Raw genomic sequence first — 23,992 nt, 5'->3', positions numbered from 1 at the left:
TATTTTTATGGTCCATGGTTGGGAGAGTGGGCTCTTGCATGTGTAGGACCAAGGTCATGATCAATAGACTTATAAGAGGTTCCTTGTGTTGGCATTATGTGAACTGGCATGAAGACATAATGATATTGTATGTTGTCATTGATGTCAATATGAGACATAGTGTGAACCGGCACATGTGATAAGTGAAGAGAGAGGAACTGACATATGTGTGAACCAGTTTATATGCCAAAGTGAAGCAGCATATTTGTTCAAAGTGAACCGGCATGTAATTATGGGAACCGGCACATGGAAGCACTGTATGACTACCGGTTGGTAGGCAACTTCCACTTTGGGGTTTCTGGTTGGAGTACCTCAAGTCTGTGTGACTCAATCGGTGATCTTTGTGTGATGAGTTAGCAGTATGATGGAGGATAGATTGTGTTGCCACATAAGCTCTGTGTGCGTGAAGGATCTTGCATGAAGATCACTATTCCTATCTACCTCAGGAATGTGCGAAGTCTATCAAACGGTGATAACGCGTGATGGGTTATCATCCGCCATGAAAATAGTGGATAATGGACAATGGAGAATGTCTTGAGATCGATTCAAGACTGGTGCATTTAATGCAGTATGATTCAACGGTCAGGATCGAACCGTTTGAATTGCTCAACCTAATAGGTTTAGGGTTTAGGGTTTTTGCTACCGACCTGTATGTTTCCTATAAGGTCGATGTTGGGTTTCTGTCTGAGGTTGTTGGCAAAAGTTGTGAGTGTGTATCCAAGGAAAAGTGATACGTGATTCTTGCCAGACCAAAGGAGAGGAGAGATACCTGCAAAGTGAATGTGCATAAGGAAAAGAGGAGCTTAAACGGATCTGCATTGGCATGAGTGTTTTTAACAGATCATTGTAATACCTGTTGATCCCTAACCACTTCAACAGTTGTAAAATACCCTAACAGGGTAGCCTTAACTGTCTTGACTCAAAATCCCTTAAATCGGGTGGTCTTAACCGGCTTGTTTCAAATCCCTTAACTGGGTAATTCAAGGCTAATGAGTTTTGAGAAGTTAGAGAAGCTTAGGAGATCCTTTTAGCTATTGAGTTCTTAAAATCCTCTAACAAGGTGACCCTACTGGGTTTAACCCTTAACCGGGTATCCCTTAACCGAGTGATCCTTAACAGGATTGGTTCCTACCAGAACCTATTGTAATGTCCTTAACCGGACAAGGCTCCTAACAGAGCGGACTTCTAAAGAGTTCAAAAAACAGCTTGTGGGTATTCATCCCCACCGTGGTTTTTCCCAGTTGGGTTTCCACATGAAAAATATGTGTGTCATATGTAATGCTTTTGTCTTGTGATGCTCTATTTTATCTGTTAAGCACATGAAGGTTCTATGTTTTATGCCTGTCTATAAAACATATTGAACTCACTGTTGTGAAGATTTGATGGTTAAGTTTACTAGTTTATGCACGAGAATATAATGATAATGTGGTATTGAGCTAAGAGAAAAGCTTATTGAGTGACCAGTTCATGACTGATTGAGCTATACTGGATGTTACCGGTTGCACTCTGTTTTACCAGTATCCCTATTTATTAGTCATTTGGAGTATTTGCTGTCAAACCGGTTTTGGACTGTATTTGTGTTTGTACTGACTCACCCCCCCCCCTCTCTCAGTACCGGTTTGGTACTAGTGGTTCATCATTGAGTTATCAATTGGTATCAGAGCGCTCCAGGTCCTCTGTGTTGTAAGCTTGACCGCTTGAGGAAAAGATCCTAGCCAAATGATGAAGAGGGAAGGTCCAAAGTTCAACAGGGAAAACTTTGGTATATGGAAAGACAGGATGAAGATATTCATCAAAAGCATGGGTGTTCAACACTGGAGTTATGTTGAAAATGTATATGTTGTTCCTACCGGTACTCTCACCGATGACCTAAAGAGAGAGATACAAGAAAATGGGCAAGTCATGGAAGCCCTCATCAGTAGTCTATCTGACATTGAGTTTAAAGACATGCAGATGATTGAAGGAGAGACCATTCAGCAGTATGGAATAAGAATCAAAACAGTTGTTGGAGAAATAAAGAGTGCAGGTGGCAAAATAGAAGATTCCACTGTGGTAAGTAAAGTCCTGAGATCCCTGTTGCCGGTCTATGCAATAAGGGTTGTTGCTATTCAGGAGCTGAGATCAATAGACAAGTGTAAGGCATCCTTGGACTCCATCATTGCCAAGTTGACAACCTATGAGTTGAATAGTTTTGATGGTAGTATTCAAAAGACAGAATCAGCTTTTAAAGCTTCTACTATACCATACAAAAAAGGAAAAGAGGCTAGTACTAGTGGGGAACCTAATCAGAATAGAGAAATGAAGGATGAAGAGTTTCTGATGGAATTTGAAGCTTTCTTGCCAGGAGATTTCCAAAAGGGACTGGTAAATACAAAGGCAAGATTCCTTTGAAATGTTTCTCCTGTAATTGGATAGGACATATTGCTATAAACTGTCCTAATAGTGACAACAAGGATAAACCGGAAAGGTTCAAGAAATTCAAAGGAGGAAACTGAAGAAATTGTTTTGTGGCAGTTGATGAAGGTGTCACAGATGAGGAATCAAAAGATGAAGAGAATGAAGACATTGTGTTTGTTGCTGTAAAGGAAGATGTGGTAGACAAGAAGGCTCTTGTCTCCCGGTTTGATGATTCCAATGAGTGGATCATTGACAGTGGTTGTTCTCACCATATGACTGGTGACCAGAGCAAGTTTCTATCCTTAGAGGAGTATGATGGTGGTGTGGTTCGCTTTTGCAATGATGCACCATGCATGGTCAAAGGCAGAGGATCCATCTCTTTGAATGGAAAGAGTAGTGCTGACAATGTGTACTGGGTTGATGGTCTCAAACACAACCTTGTAAGTGTTGCCCAGCTAAATGACAGTGGTCTCACTCTGCAATTCAAGAATGGAGTTTGCAGAATCAAAGGTAAAGATGGCAAATTGGTAGCCACCGGCATGCAGCCTAAAGGTAACCTATTTCATCTGAATGCGAATATAAGTACATGTCTTATGGCTAAGCTTGATGATAGCTGGATATGGCATAGGAGGTTCTGCCATGTGAACTTTGATAGCATTGTGAAGGCTACTAAGATCAAGGCAGTTAGAGGGTTGTCGGTGCTGAGCAAACCGGATAATACCTTGTGTAGAGAATGTCAATTGGGGAAAATGTCTTCCTCAACCTTTAAAGGTAAATCTTTCACTGCTGACAACTTGCTTGATCTTGTGCATACTGATTTATGTGCTCCTATGAAAACTAGAAGTGTGCAGGGTGATAAGTACTTCATGATTCTCACTGATGACTGCTCAAGAATGATGTGGGTCACATTCTTGAAAGACAAGTCTGAAGCTTTTGGGAAATTCAAAGCTTTCAGAGCATTAGTGGAGAAGGAAAGTGGTAAAAGAATCAAATGTCTCAGAACTGATCAAGGAGGGGAATTCACTTCTAGTGAATTCAACAAGTATTGTGAAGAATTTGGCATCAAGAGACAGTTGTCTGCCCCCCGGACTCCATAGCAGAATGGTCTAGCAGAGAGGAATAACCGGACTGTGGTTGAAGCAGCTAGAACCATGTTGATCCAAGGAAAGGTTGCTCACACCTTTTGGAGAGAAGTGGTGAGCACTGCAGTCTACACTATGAACCGGGTACTTATCAAAAAGGGTAAGGACAAAACTCCTTGAAAGTATTCGATTGGTAAGACACCTGTGGTTAACTACTTTAAGGTATTTGGTAGCAAATGTTACATCAAGAGGAGTGAACATCAGGGAAAATTTGAAGCTAAATGTGATGAAGGAATATTTCTAGGATATTCCACCAAGAGTAAAGCTTTCAAGTGCTACAACAATAGGACTCAGAGAATTATGGAAAGCATCAATGTAAGAGTTGATGAATCCTCTGAGAAGACTGAGGAAACCGGTAGTGAGCAAGTTGTAAATGAACCGGTTGCAACCTTCTGGGAACCGGTTGTCAGTCAACCTAGTACCAGTAACAGTGTTCCTGAACCGACGAATGCTAATACTGATGAAGATGAGGATGAAGAAGAAAAGCAAGAAGAACCAATTAAGACCATTCCTCGGTATGTCAAGTTAAATCATGATCCCAAGAAGATCATAGGTGATAAGGATGCAGGAATCCTCACTAGAAGAAAGATCAGAGAAAACTCATGTATGATCTTTGAATTTGAGCCTAAGTCATTCAAAGAGGCTCATAAAGATGAAGACTGGATCAAGGCAATGGAAGAAGAACTTGATCAGATAGAGAAAAATGGTACATGGTCCTTGGTACCCAAACCAGAGCATAAAAATGTCATTGGCACCAAATGGGTGTTCAGAAATAAGTTGAATGAGGATGGCACAGTGATTAGGAATAAAGCCAGACTGGTATGCAAAGGATATGCTCAAGAAGAAGGTGAAGACTATGGGGAAACCTTTGCTCCTGTAGCCAGATTGGAAGGAGTTCGTATGCTTCTTGCATATGCAACTTTTAAGAGGTTCAAGGTATATCAAATGGATGTAAAATCTGCATTCCTAAATGGTGTACTTGAAGAGGAGGTGTATATTGAGCAACCAGATGGGTTTTCCCTATCTGAAGACAGTGACATGGTATGTAGGCTACATAAAGCATTATATGGTCTAAAGCAAGCACCTAGGGCATGGTATGAGTGCCTACATTCCCATCTTGTGAAGATTGGATTTGAGAGAACGAGTGAAGATAGCAATATCTACTTGAAGTCTGAAGGAGATCAGATTCTGATCTATGAAGTTTTTGCTGATGACATCATCTTTGGTGGAGATGACAAGATGAGTCATGAGTTTGCTGATGAGATGAAGAAAGAGTTTGAGATGTCACTCACAGGGGAGATTAAGTTCTTCATTGGATTGCAGATCCAGCAGATGAAAGATGGAATCTTCATCACTCAGTCCAAATATGTCAAAGAAGTGTTGAAGACTTTTGGCATGGAAGATAGCAAATCAGTTGGTACACCGATGGTGACCAGTTGCAAATTGACAAAGGAGGATGATTCCACACTGGTTGATGAGAAGGAATACCGATCAATGATTGGTAAGTTGCATTATGTAGTGCATAGCAGACCAGATATTGCACATGCAGTTGGCCTCACTGCAAGGTTCCAGAAGAGTCTAAGAGAATCTCACTTGAGTGCAGTCAAGCGGATTCTTAGTATCTGAAGGGACCAGTTGACTATGGATTGTGGTACTCATACAACAATAAATTCAATCTGCAAGTATTCATAGATGCTGATTGGGCCGGTAATGTGGATGACCAGAAGAGCACAACCGGTGGTGCATTCTTTCTCGGTGGTAGACTGGTCTCATGGACGAGTAAAAAGAAAAGTTGCATCTCCCAGTCTACAGCGGAAGCGGAGTATGTTGCAGCTTTCATGAACTGCACTCGGACAATCTGGATGAAGCATGTACTGGAAGGCTTCAAGATCCCTGTATCTGAACCGGTAAGTATATTCTGTGATAACACAAGTGCTATCAATATATCAAAGAATCTAGTTTTACATTCTAGAACCAAGCATTTTGAGCTTAAGTATCATTTCTTGAGGGAAAAGGTTCAGAATAAAGAGATTGCACTGGAGCATGTGTCCAGTAAGGAGCAGTTAGCAGACATATTCACCAAGCCTCTCCCAAATACAACATTTGTGCATTTGAGAGGTGAATTAGGGGTATTGCCCCTTCAGGAGGTGAACTAAAGTGATTGTTCCACATCAGTTAGGTACTAAAAAGACAAATCTTTGGTTGATTGGTGTGTTTATGGATGCTACTCCTTAGGGGGAGCAGCATGATGAAACAGTGATGATTGTACCTCCACTTTGGCATTGTTGTCAAAGGGGGAGAAGGAGTCAAGCGAAAAGATATCTGCAGCAAATGGGGAGAAGATGTGAAGCAGAGAAGATATCTTTTGTATATTGCCATCAATGCCAAAGGGGGAGATTGTTGGCATTATGTGAACTGACATGAAGACATAATGATATTGTATGTTGTCATTGATGTCAATATGAGACATAGTGTGAACCGGCACATGTGATAAGTGAAGAGAAAGGAACCGACATATGTGTGAACCAGTTTATATGCCAAAGTGAAGTGGCATATTTGTTCAAAGTGAACCAGCATGTAGTTATGGGAACCAACACATGGAAGCATTGTATGACTACCGGTTGGTAGGCAGCTTCCACTTCGGGGTTTCCGGTTGGAGTACCTCAAGTCTGTGTGACTCAATCGGTGATCTTTGTGTGATGAGTTAGCAGTATAATGGAGGATAGATCATGTTGCCACGTAAGCTCTGTGTGCATGAAGGATCTTGCATGAAGATGACTATTCCTATCTACCTCAGGAATGTGCGAAGTCTGTCAAACGGTGATAACATGTGATGGGTTATCAGCCGCCATGAAAATAGTGGATAATGGACGATGGAGAATGTCTTGAGATCGATTCAAGACTGGTGCATTTAATGCAGTATGATTCAACGATCAAGATCGAACCGTTTGAATTGCTCAACCTAACAGGTTTAGGGTTTTTGCTACCGACCTATATGTTTCCTATAAGGTCGATGTTGGGTTTCTATCTGAGGTTGTTGGCAAAAGTTGTGAGTGTGTATCCAAGGAAAAGTGATACGTGATTCTTGCCAGACCAAAGGAGAGGAGAGATACCTGCAAAGTGAATGTGCAGAAGGAAAAGAGGAGCCTAAACGAATCTACATTAGCATTGAGTGTTGTTAACAGATCATTGTAATACCTGTTGATCCCTAACCACTTCAACAGTTGTAAAATCCCCTAACAGGGTAGCCTTAACTGGCTTGACTCAAAATCCCTTAAATCAGGTGGTCTTAACCGGCTTGTTTCAAATCCCTTAACCGGGTAATTTGAGGCTAATGAGTTCTAAGAAGCTAGAGAAGCTTAGGAGATCCTTTCAGCTATTGAGTTCTTAAAATCCTCTAACAAGGTGACCCTATCGGGTTTAACCCTTAACCGGGTGATCCTTAATAGGATCGGTTCCTACCAGAACCTATTGTAATGTCCTTAACCGGACAAAGCTCCTAATAGAGAGGACTTCTAAAGAGTTCAAAAAGTAGCTTGTGGGTATTCATCCCCACCGTGGTTTTTCCCAGTTGGGTTTCCACGTGAAAAATATGTGTGTCATGTGTAATGCTTTTGTCTTGTGATGCTCTGTTTTATCTGTTAAGCACATGAAGGTTCTATGTTTTATGCCTATCTATAAAACATATTGAACTCATTGTTGTTAATATTTGATGGTTAAGTTTACTACTTTATGCATGAGAATATAATGATAATGTGGTATTGAGCTAAGAGAAAAGCCTATTGAGTGACCAGTTCATGACTGATTGAGCTATACTGGATGTTACCGGTTGCACTCTGTTTTACCGGTATCCCTGTTTATCAGTCATTTGGAGTATTTGCTGTCAAACCGGTTTTGGACTGTATTTGTGTTTGTACTGATTCACCCCCCCCCTCTCAGTACCGGTTTGGTACTAGTGGTTCATCATTGAGTTATCACCTTGTAGGGATGCTTAGGGTCTGGACCTATGGAACCACAAGAAGAGTTTATGGTTTAATGGAAAGCGATAATAATAATAATAATTGATTAGTGGGTTTGGGTAATTAGGAATTCACATAACAAGATAAAGAATATGTTGTTGTATGCCCCAATTGGATGAACCCAGGGAGGTGGTTTTGGGATCCTAGATTAGGAAGATTGTTGGAGCGGTAAACCAGTCTCCCTTGTTTGGCTCCAAGGTGGAGACGGATTCCACATGAGGTTAGCATGTGATGACACTCGTCACTACATGAGTCCATTAGCCATATGCCTTGTTTATTGGTTGCCTCTGGAGGTTTTCATTATTTTGCTTAGCCTTGAGATGTGCTTACATTCTTATGTTGGAGTCCTACAGAGTTTTGTTCATCCTTGGTTGTTAGGTGACAGCTTAGGTCTAGAGTATGGGTTGGAACCTTTGACATCTCCTAGCACGGGAGGTGGTTCATTTTTGGTTCAACATGGTCGGGTGGTTGATGCCTTCTACCATTGGGATGCTCTTCATTGGATGTTAGCCTGCTTGAATGTGGATTCTATGATTCCTCTTTATGCAGATGGTTTTATGAAGTTGTATTCAATGTATTTGAGAACATATTGTATCATGATGAAGTTGTAAATGTAAAGAAGATTATGTACTTGTATCAGGTATTCCCTTGTAGTAAGATGTGATGATATAGACTATGTTGTAATGGAAAAGTATGATGTAAGCATTATTTGTAAGATGTTAATAATGAATGTTATGGTTAGATGATGCAAACCCCATATTGTGCATAAATTAATGGTTAGAATAAGTGTGTTCTTTTGGTAAATTCTTTGATGTGGTGGTATCGCAATATTAATCCTTGATGGGGAAAGAGAGTAGTGTTTGTGTAATGTTCATGTATAGGCATGTGTGAAGTGATACTGAATGAAATTAATATAATTCTTAAGAGAATGACTTGATGTTAATTGAGAAGGTTGCTTGTATATATAGAATCATGATGTATAATGAGTTTACTAACTGGGGAATAGATGTGTTTTATATTGAAGAATATGCTCTAGAGTTGTGGGAAAACTCCTTTTTAGAATGAGAATAGTTATTACGTAAAATCAAAATTGTATATGAATGGATTCTTAAATTCTTCATTGTGTGGTTATTCTTGGAATTGAATTCTATATAATGGATTAGAAGGAAATGTATTATGATGATTGGTATAAGTAAAAGAGGTCATATATTCTTGTGTTGTGTATCATTATGTATGCGTGAAAGAAAACTGCAATAGGATTTGGTGTAGTGGATTAGAAGCACTACTCATTGAGAATTCCTTGGTGTGTTGGACATTCAGTATGCAAATGAAGAATTAGTATTCATGAATTTATATTGCTTTGGTACAATGTGATGGAAATAGCTGTATTTAATCTAAAGGATTCATGTTGGAGAGAATGTTAATTATTGTTATAGTCATTGTTAAGTAAATGGTATGACCTTACTCCTTAGAAAGCGTAGTAAATATTAAGGGATAATCTAGTCTTATTGAAGGAAAACAATTAAATGAACTATGTTGTATTATCACGAGAGAAAGTGCGGAAATAGGGGAGTTTGGATTAATATATTAATATGAACCTAAAAGGGTATGTTATGTGATAGAACTATGCATATGTGTTAATGATTATCATAGTCGAATGTGAGAAATGATTAGACGAATTAAGGTTTTATGTGCTTATGATGTTTCAACTGAATATGTGGGTGTTAAGTACAATGTCAAGTAGTGACGTTGAGATACCCTAGGGAAAGGTTGTATTATATAAAATTCATGGAAAAATGTTAATGATTATATGGTTATTACACTTGCATAATATGATGCCATGGTTATGTTCATAAAAGTATATTAGTAGTATAGTAGGATCGATTGAACTAGAAGAATTGACAGTTAGTTGTAAATAATGATATGATAGATGTTGTTTCCACTTGTGATTTGTGTTGTAATGGATTTGGTTATGTGTTAAGTCATTTATCCAATCATGTTATGTGTGGATTTATTCAAACAAGTATTAAAAGAAGTTTTTAAAAAATTATCGCTATTTATTAGTGGATTTGGGTTTATTTCCCTAGGATATTTTGGCGGGCATTACAAGGCATTTGTATATCATGTAATTAACCCATTTCATATCATTAGCTCATCATGTAATTATTCGTGCATTATCAATTAAAGCCATGTCATCATAGATTCATTCCTATCATTTATTCACATTGGCATTCACATTGTATGTTCAGTAAAATCATTATCATTCATTTCATCACATTCAGGTTGCATCTACTCATATCATTTCATACAATAGCATTTGCATTCATAGGCATTTTAATTACATTGTCACAAAGCAGACACAAAGATCATTGCATCCGCACATATAAGGACATATCGCATCCATGGCATCACATCATAGAAGCATAAGAGCATAACATTCATTCATATCATTATAAAAATAACATCATAGAACATCACATATGCATCCATATTACATAATCTAACATCATACATACACATAAGCATGAATAATCACAACTCATCATATACGCATACCCATCGCATATCACCTTCAAAACATATAGATCACAACATCATGAAGTTTCACCATGTAGACATCATGTACATTCATGGATCATATAGAATATCCATAGCATATAAAACAAAACTAAAATCATCTCATATAAGTACTTCATCCATCACAATCATATAAATAAGCATGTAAACATATAGAATGCATCATAGGATCACCATCACATATCATATCATCAAAAAATAATCAATGTCCATGAACAATGATATCAGTCCAACAAGAGTGGCAATAATCAAGGTACATCATACATGTGTATACCAAAATAATCGAATCCAGTGATATCAATACAAAAAATGGGGAGTCATGATCATACATAGAATAATCAAAATACATCATAGAGGGGAAAAAGCTACGAGTGGCTCCCTCCGGAATCTATAGACCTAGCACCCAATTCGCCAGCTATACTTGAAGGGCCTACACCTACACCATCCCCACTTGGGTTCCTCCTCGGACCTGTAACCCCTCATCTCTTTGTCTCTTGTTGAGACCCACCACACTCAGAGATCTGAGCATATGGTTGCACTCGTCTATTTGGGGGTATTGCCTAGAAATATAGTGCTCAATAATAATCGACTCTCTAGGTTTGATAGACAACCTCTCTCAAAGTATCCCCATTGGGCCTCTGGTTTGCTGTCTGCTACAAAGTTTGGACAAGAGTCTCTACTCGACCATAGCTCTCAATCATTGTGTCCCCCTCTATAGTGAACTGAGCGACCCCTATAGCTGAGATATTTGGCCCTATGCCTATGTCAACTGTGTCCTTAGCTAATCAATAATGCCCTGCAGCCACTGTGGTTGTCCCTCAGATGGCACCTGTGGGTGGATTTGCAGTCGTGTGACCATGGTCCTATTTGACCTGATTTCGACCGTTGTGCCTTCCTCTATGGAACCTATCCTGGAATCTGTGCCCTAGGCTATGGTGGTTGCGGTTGTGGTCGTGGTGGTGGCAATTGAGGACCCCTAGGTGCTGCTAGTACCATAGGTGGTGCTAATGTCTGCGGTGGAGGTCTCCTTTGCACCTGTCTCCTCCCTCCTCCATCTCCCCCATCCCCTCCCTCTCCATCCCTACCACCTCTCCCTCCCCTCGGTCTACCATCGCCTCTGCCTCTGCCTCTACCTCTGCCTCCCCCCCTCCCCCCATCTCCCTCATCCCCTCCATCTTTCCTCCTCCTCCTACCCCAAGCTGGCTGAGGCTCATAATCCTCAAATAATGGCATCGACTCCTCCAAATTTGCGATCCTCAGGAATGGGTGCTCTACAAAATACTCATCATATTGTCATGTTAGCCCCCCATCTAGATAATGTAGAAAGTACTCCCACGCCTGACCCTTAAGTGTCAACATCTCCATATATGTTGTCTCAAAATCCAAGGAAGGCCCCCACTTTGCCCTCTCCTTGTGTGCTTGCACATACAATGTCATACCCTGTGGCATCTCCTATACATGACCATACTGCCTATAGACCCATGTGACGATAAAGCGCACAATGATGTATGGGGTCCTCCCGATCAGATGTCTCAAGGTAAAAACATAGGGGATCTCCCTCTAGTCCCCAATCCATTGCTCACAAACCAATGTAAGGTTGCCACACAACTGTAGTCAAGTCATCTAGTACCCTCCTCCAATACTTGAGATTGCCCAATCTCTGCTAGACAACAACTCCTGCATATGTGTAAACATTGGGCCTGCCTGGTAGACGTATCTTGTTTGCAAGTGGCCATGCTATTGGGATATGCTCCCAAGCCCAAATATACAATAAGATGACCCTTGAAGACAATGAAGCCCCCTCATCATATACAACCTGGTGTAAATCATGATACAAGTGCGCTAACATGCACGGACCCCAAGCATATCTCATCTGCTACTCGAGCATCTGACCCAATGTTCGCCCCCATCCAACTGAAAAACCATTGCCTCGTCTATTTGGGAACAAGAACCCTCTAATCAAACCTACAAGAACTAAGGGAAGTGGCTCATACTCATCAACCATGTCTTGCCACACAATGGAATGACCACCAATCTAAGGATCATCGAAAATTTGTCTCAAGGCCTTGGTGCCACCCTGCTCCTCGACATCATACACGATAAGCTCGCCCATAATTGGAATGTGAAGGATTCGATATATGTCCTCTAGGGTGACTGTCATCTCTCGAGTCAACAAGTGAAAGGTGCTATGATTATTGTCCCACCGCTCTGCCAAAGCTATCAACAAACCTCGATTCACTTGATACCATGGGATATCTAGTAAGAATCCCAATCCATAAGCATCAATCAAACCCCTGTCATCATCAATCAACTGTAGAATCATGATAAATATGATAAACTTATAAGGCACTGAGAGGGGGGGGGGTGAATTAGTGCAAGCAAAAACAATATGAATCTGATCACCAACTTAAACACCTTAAAACTTAACAATCATAAGAGGAATATCACCACACAAGCTAATGCCCAATAAAAAAAATTCCACATAACACAAGAGATTTATACATGGAAACCCAAAAGGGAAAAACCACGGTGGGAGTTAATACCCACAAGATTCACTATCTGCAGAATAGAAATCTTGACCGGTTAAGGTCTTACAAATTTTCCCCAATTAGGAGCAGACCCGGTTAGGAGTCACTTGGTTAAGGGATTTGAATGATGAGCCCTGTTAGGAGTCACTTGGTTAAGGGATTTGAATGATGAGCCCTGTTAGGAGCTTTGACCTATTAGGATCAACCTTGCAAGAGGATTTATCACTCTGATATAGAGCTACCCGGTTAAGGGATTTACAATGTAAGGCCTATCAGGACCTACCCGATTAGGGGATTTTACTGCTGCAAACTGTTAGGAAAATAATAGTTCAAATGATCTTCATATAACACCTCTGTGTCTGATAAGATCTGCTTCAGATCCTCAAAACTTCAACAACACATCAATACAAAGCTTCACTAATCACCGCACAATTAGAATCACAATATTCGCCTTCAATCTCATCAACATACACATATCTATCTCATAACTCATCACACTTTTTATAGACATCAAATTAGTCGACTAACAACCTTGGAATAATTTCCTAGGTTCAATGAATCTAGACAAAATAACATTGAATGCCAAACTTATGTCGACCATCGACAAAGAAATCAAAACCTGTGTCGTTTTACTGATTTAAGTGACTTTATCACTACCAGTTAAGTGTTCATCAAAATGCCTGCTTTGTACATCAAATCTCTCTTGTCTGGTTGAATTTGCTAATGCGGTCACGAACATACCTGTCTCCATCACTCCTATAAAACCACATCATTCAACTCTTCATCAATCGCCTGTACCAGTTGCATGAATGCAACTCTGTCTTTGTTTACTGGTTATGAACCTATTTGTCGGTTCACTGGTAAACTATCATCTGTACCGGTTAAACCTTACCGGTTGGCTTCCAGGACTTAGATGACCACAAAAACATTGTTACAATCAATGACAACACAAGACTTAGTCATCAAACATGAATCTCAATCTCTTCATTACATTTACCAATCAATCATTTACCAGTTGCAAATCACCAACAGTCTTTACCGGTCCAGTCAAATGCCAACACAATATCTCAGGATATTGTCCTTGCATCTGAAGGACTCGTAAATCAGCCTATAATACAACAATAGACCAAAGTCAACAACTAATCTAATCTATTCAATTATCAATTATCAATCATCAGTCAACAGACATCAACACATCAATCAAACATCAACCAAGTATCAAAATTGCTCTTACGAGCGCATCCAACTATCAATTTCTCTTACAAGCGCATCCAACTATCAATTGCTTTTTATGACTGCATCACTTGCTCATTACGAGCACATCAATTTTCTCTCACGAGCGCATCAAATCATCTACTTTCTCTTTGTGAGCACATCCTAAATTTCTCTTTACGAGCACATCAAATTGCTCTTTTGAGCGCATCTATCAACCTATTAGCTCTTGCGAGCGCATCTATCATCAAGATTCATTAATCATTCACCTTATCTGGCTGACTGATCATCCAAAGTTGTTGACTAAATCAAATCAGGAGTCCGAAATATTACAAATTCTGAAATGGGGCATATGCGCTAAATTGTGCATCACATGCACTGAAATAAGCAAATGCGCAAAAATAATTGTAGTATACACAAAACTGCGAAGCAAATGTGCAACATCGGGTGAATGCGTGAAAGTTTTTATCATATATGCAATTCACCTCATATTCGCTACACTACAAGTCCTATGCACTAAAACTATCATATGTGCAACTCAACATTTCATATGTGCGAGTTTAACCTAACTAGCCCTAGCTTTGACCTAGTTGAATGCACAAAATCGCGCATCGTATGCACAAAACTGCACATTGTATGCGCTAAACAAGCCCTAAATGCACTAAAACGTAATGAAAATTTTTAAACCGACCAAAAATTCAAAAAATGCATGAAAAATTAAAAATTTCAAATCAAAAGAAAGGTTATCAATGACTCATAGGTGGTCCATACGCCTCTGGTCGATCATGGCGGCAAACCCTCTTGAACTGGTGAAGATGGTATGGAATGGGCATGATGACAGTTGGCTAACACTCCACCTCGGTAAGGAATCTCCAAAAAGCAAATGTGAAAATGACAAGTAACAAGGCCCTTTTTGACCTTATATGCCTTTTTCAAAAGGTATTTTTGGTGGGGTTTATTTATTTTATTTTCATCCAGCTCTGATTCCTTCACACAAATTGTTTCTACATCACCACTGACTCATATTTTTAGATATCGGGAGCTAAATCGATAAATTTTTTTTACAAATTAATCATTTTCGCAAAATCTCAACAATTTTTTTTATCATCACGAAAAATATCAAAGCGCTCAAAATTTCACATTTTTTCTCTATTTACCTCTCGAGGGGGCATACTGTTGGCAAATGCACACTCCAATGAGAAATTGTAGGTGATTGAAGGTATTGTCATTGATGGCAACCTTACAGTCATGTGATACCGGTAGGCAGACACAGGCACCGACATCGACAGACTCTACACCGACATATAGATCACCGACACCAAAAAGATTGATCACCGACACCATGGGCGACAGGAATTTTGTTTAAATGTATTTTGTATTTAATTGTAAAATCTTTTGTAAGCCGACTTGGCGTATTGTAATATGACTCATATATGTATGAGATCATTATAGATCATTTAGAATGCGAAGTATGAAAAGAAGATAGAAGACCTAATGTGCGAATTATTGGGATAAGGGTTTATGTATATTGCAGAGCTTAAACCGGTACTGAATCTAGCATAGCAGATGCTGATCTGAAGCAGTACAAGACATTGGATTAGTATAATCCATTTTGTAAGTCAGTGTGACTTCTTTGTAATTGAGCCGTGAGCTCTAGGCACTTGGCCTTCCTGCGTGTGCAGGTACCTATTGTAAGCAGTAATATTCTCTTATTGGCCAGTAAGTGAATATTGTGGGTCACAAATCCCACCGAGGTTTTTCCCACATCGGGTTTCCTCGTTAAAATATTGTGTTATGGTGTGTCTCTTATGTTGTGGTTGCTATTCTTATTTACTGCATTATTTTTGGTTTACCGGTACACAGTTTTGATATGCTTTTCATGTTATAAGTCAAGAAAATTATTATACCGGTCAGATATTGATTCACCCCTCCTCTCAGTATCTTTGGGAATCCTAACACATACATCACCAATAAATATTTGGGGCATCAAAATCATCAAAATTTTCAAACATCTAGGGCGTTGTTGACAAATTAGTCGCACATCACATATCGCTTAGACAATTTTCTTTGAACCAACATGTCGCAAACACATTGCTTCAAATAGGGGCAAAATGTATACACATAAATCTGGCCTAAATAATTAATAAGATGCAAAGGTTATTTAAATGTTCCTCTATTATATGGTTGAATTCCCCAATTTAATTATATAATTCATTTTCCCAAATTCTTCTAAAAACCCTATTTATTCCATCCCACTTGCATTTTCCTACAAATCCACATCCTCGCCCCCTTTTTCCACCTCATCAGACACATCAACATGTGACAAGTGAAAATAGCTATTTTGCAAATTAAATTGGTCAAATATCCTCACATCACATGTGTACTTGCACCATACCTTTAGGTACTTGAATCTTACATTTGGGTACTTGAACCTTGCTTGCTCCATGCTTATTTACTCAAGGTTGCTCCTTGAGCCCATACTTAGCAATAAATATGATCAATCCATCTCAACCTCCATCTACTTGGTCTTACCTCATAAATGATCTTTGCATCCTCACCATCCAATTTGCCAGATTGAATCTCAACCCTTGATTCCTTGCCATCTCACTCTTGGCTTTGGAAAGTATATAAATAGAGCCATTTCCAACATGTAAATCATCTCTTATCTCTTGTTTTTGCATCATACTAATGCCTAAATTCATCTAGCTTATGCATCCATTTAGTTTAGCTTAGCTTATTTTAGCATGTTCTTAGTTTAATATCTTGTTCATATCATGTTTTTAGCATCATATTAGCTCAATCTTAGTTTTTATATCTTGCATTTATCTCACATTTTAGCTTAATTGCACATCATTTAGTAATCTCATTCTCTAGGTTGTCATCTAATTGAATCTTGTGCACAATCTGAGAGCACTAATCCCGCAGATTCAATAGGTCATTGGAGATAGAGGACAATGAGATGCTCTTGAGATATTTTTTGTATGTTTATGTTTATATGCTTTTATTTGAATCTCTTAGATTAATGTCTCGTTGGTACACTTAGGCTAACCCCTATTTCTTGTGTACAACACTAAATTAGGTGTGAACTCTACTGTCTTACCCTTCCCACTATAAGTAATTTGATATATGGAAAGGAGATTGGATGGTAAAGAAGGAAGAAATAATAAACATCAACCTCAATAGAATCCCTCCTAGTAACACTCATATAAGTGTTATTACCCATCAAGATGTGTGGTAGAATGCAAGGCTCATATGAAGAGAACATACCTATAGATGAAGCCATATGATGAAAGGCTTTGAATTAAGAAGCCACCTAGTAGATTGATGTGTGGATGCAAAGAGAGCATGACCCTTCATCTTGTCTTTGCCACTTGCCATAGAAGTAGTCTTAGAATGTGCATGCCATGAAGTGGTAGAAGAAGATGAACTAGGTAAAGGTGGTCCAATATTGTGCTTCTAGAGAAGATGCGTTAACTCATCAATCTTCTTTGCATTATATTGATTATCATCATGTCTTGTCTTAGTGCAATGTGTACACTTCAGTTTATCCTTCTTCGGTGATGACCTCTTAGAAGAGGAAGAAGAATCCAAAGAATCATGTGATTGTGGGTCCTTGGGCTGCTCATGTGACTTGGAATCCTTGTGTTTTTGTTTCTTGCCTTTGCCATGTGAAGCCTTTGATATGTGGTACTCTGGGATGCAAGAAGAACATGTGATTAGAAGATTGCAATCTACCCATCTGAACCAACTTTGTTTACTCCTAAGTGAGTTGTGAAGCAAACTCATCAAGTGAAGGTGTGGTGTAATGGGCATTGAATGCATCTTTGTAAGCATAAAAGGTAGAAACAAAAACTAAATAATCAAGATCAAGTTTGGCAAGGATAGAGAGCATCAACTAAGAGTCCTTTTAAATACCACACCGCATCAATTGTAATCCAACTTTCATGTAAAAATACATTTTATATAGTAACTATTAATTAGGATAAATAAGATAAAATAGAAAAAAAAATACAAGTATGAATTTTTTTATTAGGGAATAGATAACCACACTTCAATAACTACTACGGTGTTAAGTAGCAATGCCTACTTTTTTGACTTTTATCCATTTCTTGTAAATCAAATTCTTGTAGTCATTATAATTATACCTAATAACATTTTTAATGAAGAAACAACCAATCATATGACGACACATAAAATGATTAATACTACATATTTTGATGCACATATTTTGGTTTAACTTTTATACTATTAGATAAATTAATAAAAATCTAATTGATACAATTACATCATTCAAACTAGATTCTCAAATGAGAACTTTTAGCTCTAATTTAACTAGAGAAATTTAAAAAGGATTCAAATTTAACCATTAAAAAGTTGGGGGTACGAAGTTAAGCTGGGCTTAAGTTGTGCAGATAATGTGGACATTCAAGATTCAGTCTCTAGCTCCTGATATATTTAGAGGTCTAATTCTGAAGTATCACGTAATTGTTAAAGACCGAAAGTGTTGACCAGTTTCTACATTCAATACTTTTTATTGAAGGAGGAAGCTTGCTTTTTGCCCTAAATTTCTCCTGGTATTCTGAGAAACAATAGCTTCAATCAGGTTGTATAAGCGTAAACACAATCCGCGCGAAGTTCAAATAATCAACTGATACAAATTTATCAATGTCTTTGTCGGTATCTCCCATCTGCTCGTTCCGGAAGCTGAGTAGGAGCTGGACAGGGAGAGGGAGAGGGAGAGGAGTTTCAACACCATATATTCTTCTTCCCACCTCTATGTTGGGGTTCAAGAATACCACGGAATCTGCTTCACTTTCCTACACGAATAAGGTATTTTCTGCACAGCACATTCACACATTAATATCTTTTTCGCTGTTTTGAATATTGACATTGAATTAACGCAGAAGAAGAAGGGGGACGTGCTGCATTTTGTGAAATACCATGGTATTGGCAACGACTTTATCATGGTACTTTACTTTCTTGTTGCTCTTGTTTCTTTCATGGTTTCCAATGCTCGAGAAACTGTAGTCTGATGATGTTGTTGTTAGGTTGACAATCGGGATAGCCTGGAGCCTCGGATATGTGCAGACCAGGCGATTGAGTTGTGCAATCGGAATTTTGGGGTTGGGGCAGATGGAGTCATTTTCACAATGCCTGGAGTCGATGGTACTGACTATTCCATGAGAATTTTCAACTCTGATGGAAGCGAGCCGGAGGTATGGTGATATTTTAAAAAATCTATTCATATGGGATGTGCTGCGTCTATATTATTTAAATCAATAACCATAACAACATTAGAAGTTAATTATGGATTTTAGCATATAGTAGAGCTCTGAGAAGACAGAGATTTTTTTTAAGGATCCAGTGATTGCAAGGGCCAAGGATAATAAAGGACACTCCAATACTTTGGTCAATGCTATCTTAAAAGATCATGGGTTTTGCTAAAATTGATCTAATCTTTGTTGAGTTTATTACATACATGGTTTATAAAGGAATAATTATTATTGAAGTTAGTTAAAAATAGAAGAATTTAAAACTCCCATCTAATTGTTTTTAGAAGGGAGTTTTAGTAAGTTCAAATTTGTTAAATAAATAGATAGTTAAGAGGCTTTGGTAAAAAGTTATGTTCATGTTTTCGTTTCAATGTTTTGGATTACATTCTATGATCTATTATCAGGATGAAGAGGAAAGATAAAATGTTAAATTAAAAATCCGGGCCTATAAAAAGAAGGAACACGCACAAGGACTTTTAGGAGAAAATCAATAAAAACAAGAATATAATACCAATTATAAAAGAAAGAAATATAATGTATATGACTATGATAAGAAAGAATACTATGTTTAATTATTATAATATTATAAATATTAGAACTATAATACTTATAATGTGATAATTATTATAAACGTTAATTTTTTTTTCCCCCTCTTTATTATGTGATGTATCATGACATGTGATTTGAGAAGATACAAAGTTCTTTGTCATAAGTTATCTAACAGACTATAATGGATTGTGGAAATATCATGTCTTTGATAAATAAATAGATGTTACTCCATGTGAAATGATAGTTATCATGTTTTTAATCCCTTTTATGCCTAGGTTTGTGGGATGATTGCTTGAAGTGCATTCCAGAGTGGATTCAAGCTTGTTGAATGGTTTTGCAAGCATACTAACCCTAGTCCTATTGCATATCCATATGCAATATCAATTAAGCATAGACAAATCACAATCAAGATATATAAAATGTAAATAAAAGGTCAAACATGAATGATGAAAAAATTGTTTATATCGTGTTTTCATCAATAACGTGCATCCACGAGTAGCACAATGGTTACAATAAGAGCACACAACTTTGTGTTCAATTTTGTAGCTCCTTCCATGTGATCTACTAACATCCTTTCTTATAATGAGGCAAACACATACTTACACATACAAAATGAGAGCACACAACTTTTCATTCAATCACATAGAATTTGCCTTATGATTTACCAACTTCCTTTCTTATAATGAGGTGAGCACACACACATACATACAATGTAACAAACCCAAAAAGCTTCATTGGCTATAAAGATGCAATCTATTTTGTGTAGTCTCTATTCCGTGAACCATGAAACACATCTCTTTGTGTTTTAGGGAATAATCAACTAGAATTCATTTGTCCTTTTGGTTCTTGGTCTCTATTGGTGGTATTCCTTTCAGTGCTTTACCTTCTCATCCATTGACGCTTTGTTGTGGCTTTCAATTAGCCTTTTATTATGTGGATACTAGGAGGTGGGGGGCCAAACCTCTCTTGTGATGGATGGGCTTTATAGATTATAATATTATGCAAAAATGAAAAACATAACACAATAAGCCAATTGCACAATTGAAGTGGAAAACTTTAGCAAATATGTTCTACTTCTATTCACAAACATAAATGACTAGGATACACTAGTCGTTTATAGAGATCACAACTAGGAATGAAGATTCCTATGACCAAAGAGGGGAACCCATCTAACTAGTTTGTTTATGACTATACAATGTCCATTCAACAACCTTCTCAATACGAGAGATGCACATATAAATGGCATATACTACTGATACAAAATAGAAAGGTGTTGGTGTAAATAAATATTCATTTTGGATTTTATTACACTTTACTTAAGTTAACTTAGGATAATGCATCTCTTCGAAGTTTGGATTTGAGACACTTAGGGAAGTGTGCACATAGGGATAGAGCTTGTAGGAGAAATTCCACCTTTTGTGGTCTTATTTTGCTGTTACACTCCACATTCGGTGGGTCATCCACCTCTTGTAGAATATTATATTATTTCTCCTACCTACCCCTAGTATTTCTTACTTACCCTTGTTTCTCATTGAGCCACATGTCATAATCGTGTGCTCGTACATCCATATGGCCTTGCCTATATAAGCAGGCCTATATTCATTGTATTGGTTAATCCAGTTGATCATTTTTGCATATTGATGAGAATACAGTTTTGTTCTTGTCATTCTATTGTCTCTCTTTTTATGCTTTTCATTGTGCCCTTGATCTTGGCAAAATCCTACATGGTATCAGAGCTTATAGGGCTTCATTGATTAGTTTTTTGGAGACATTTTGGAGGCTTCAATTTTCGGATTTGGGGATCTTCATTTTTTGGGGGCGTCATACAGCGATTTGGACATCATGGTTGAATCTGGGAGGCCGTTTCCATGAATTTCGACTATAAAGTCGACTTATTTTGGTGAGAAATTTTTTTTCCCCATTTTGGCTATTATTGTACGGATTTCGAAATTTTTTTAATTATTATTTTTTTTTTTAAAAAGGAGAAAAGAAAAAATTTCGAAAAAGGCGATCAAAAAAATAAAAAATAAAAAAAAAAAATTTTTTTTGGGGGGTCCGCAGACTCCCAACCCCGTGACCCCGCAGTACCCTGCAGGTTGCAGGTTGCAGGGCCGTACCGGCGTTGTCGCCTCGTACTCTCCTTGGCCACCGCAGCTATAGAGCCTCCCGCCGTCGCCGTGCACCTCCCGTCGGTACCCCCCTCGGTCGCCGCTGCTGCCGGTTCACACCGCCGGCCGCCCTGCTCCGCACACCGCCGGTCGCCCAGCTCCACCACCACGCCTCCAGTCTGCCGCGCAGGCACCCGACCTCCGGCAGCCACCTCACCGCCGGCACCTGACCTCCGGCAGCAACCTTGCCGCCGGCAGCCGACCTCAGACGGCCCTGCACCTTCTGCCACGTGGTCTCCGGGACCCCGCCATGCGGCGCACACACGTCCCTGCCTGTGTGCCCAGTCACCGCCACATCAGCAACCCAGTTGGCTGCCCAGTCACTGCCACATCAACAACCAAATCATCGCGCCACGTCAGTAGTCCGTACGGTACGGATGCCACGCAGGGAGATGACATTTTTGTGACGGCCAGACGAGCGTCAAATTTAAGCCCGTCATTTGCTGACGTCAGCGCCACATCAGCAGACTTTTGAAATTTTTTGACCCCCTCTTCATTAAGCTTTTCAGTTTTGCAGTTCAACTTTGAAAGGCCATATCTTGCTCATTTTTGCTCCTTTTTTGGTGCAATTTTTTTTGAAATGGGCTAAAATTTCGTGATCTTCGCAGTGGTGTGGTTATTTTCTGATTTTGGTGCACAGGTTTTTCGGAATTTTCGGATTCTCTCAGCTGTACCTGTCCAATCCTCAATTCTGCAACTTCAAAGGCCTCTTTTGAGCTCATACGACCTCCTTTTCAGGTGCCGTTTTTTTTGAAAGTGCATGTTTTTTCGTCTACTTTCATAATCTATGATCAGCTTTCAGAGATTTTGAGTGGAAGTTGTACTTTGAGATATTGGTCTTATTTGGCCTATTAGGTACTTGTAAAGTGCTTGGATCTTAGTTTAGATCTCCTGCATTATTAGTTTGAGTCTCTTTTGGCCTTATTGAGGCAGTTGTAAAATTGAAATCAGAAGCCCACTTTGCCATTTTTTGCAAGTGGCCCATTGTGTACGCACTAATTATAAAGTGCCAAATCATCACTTTTGGGGGGGTTCTTTGATTGAGTGAATTTGGGGGGGTGTCTTGTGTGATTGTGCCTCTCTTTGTGCTCTTTCATTTTTGTTGGAGTCCTCATAAATTTCCACCTTTAACTCCACATAATTATGCATCATGGAAAATTAAAGTATGGAGTAAATTAATGGAAAAGGGTCTCACGCATTACATAGATGGAACAATAGCAGCACCACCTGATCCTAAGGCTGATCCTAATGCTCAATTAGAATGGCTCACTAAGAATTGCATGGCTCTTGGAACTTTGCGCAAGTATGTATTAGATGACCTCATCTTTCATATTGAAAAGTGTACTACAATCAAAGATGCTTGGGATATGTTTCAGAAATTGTATGGTCAAGTTGATGAAATCAGAGGTTATAGGATTGACAATGAGCTCACCAACTTGGATCCCAAGAGTTTTGATACAATCCAAGATTATGTCACCAAAGCAAATGAGCTAAGAGCAAAGCTTAAGGATTGTGGAATTGACAAAAAGGATGCTCAGTTGATATTCAACTTGTTGGACAAGCTTGCACTAGAATATGCAGCATTTGTGTCTAGCTTCCAAATTCATCGTTTGACAGTGGGGAGTTCCTATGTTATGCCTTCATTTGATGCTTTCATAGAAATGTTGAGATTGGAACAATCTAAGTTGTTGAACATGGGGCTTCTCAAGTCTTCAAAGTCCAAGGCTTTGGTGGCTAATCAAGGGAATCAAGGAAGTCAAGGCAAAAATTTGAACAAGAAGAAGAAGCAATCCAAGTCTAAGCCACACCAGGAAAAAGGACAATCATTCTCTCCATCACAAGGCGATTTTTCATCCTCTTCCAAGAAAGGGACACCACCTAAGAAGGATAAACCAACTTGTGCATATTGCAAGAAGTATGGTCATGATGAGCATCGATGCCACACAAAGCAAGTTGATGAGTTAACTAATCTTCTTAAGAAAAACAACATCAACTTGCCATCCGCCTACACAAAGAAGGATTCATCTCCTTCCTCTTCCTCACAGCCTAAGGGAAAAGGGCAAGCATTTGTGGCTACAACAGGTTCTT

At 38.9% G+C, this 23,992-nt stretch overlaps 1 protein-coding gene across 2 annotated transcripts in view; it reads left to right on the top strand.

Moving 5' to 3' along the window:
- The first annotated feature begins 18,285 nt into the window (after positions 1 to 18,285).
- LOC131065238 (diaminopimelate epimerase, chloroplastic) overlaps positions 18,286 to 23,992 on the top strand; it is a 224,498-nt gene continuing 218,791 nt past the window's right edge. For both annotated transcript variants that reach the window (XM_057999699.1, XM_057999697.1), the window contains exons 1-3: positions 18,286 to 18,744; positions 18,819 to 18,881; positions 18,963 to 19,130. In XM_057999699.1, the coding sequence (XP_057855682.1) occupies positions 18,580 to 18,744; positions 18,819 to 18,881; positions 18,963 to 19,130 (396 nt within the window). In that variant the 5' untranslated portion in view covers positions 18,286 to 18,579. The remainder of the gene's footprint in view (positions 18,745 to 18,818; positions 18,882 to 18,962; positions 19,131 to 23,992) is intronic.

This window comes from Cryptomeria japonica, chromosome 2 (genome assembly GCF_030272615.1).
Source record: "Cryptomeria japonica chromosome 2, Sugi_1.0, whole genome shotgun sequence".
NCBI classification, from domain to species: domain Eukaryota; kingdom Viridiplantae; phylum Streptophyta; class Pinopsida; order Cupressales; family Cupressaceae; genus Cryptomeria; species Cryptomeria japonica.
The sequence above is the reverse complement of the archived record's forward strand: the minus strand, read 5'-3'. Positions and strand labels throughout refer to the sequence as shown.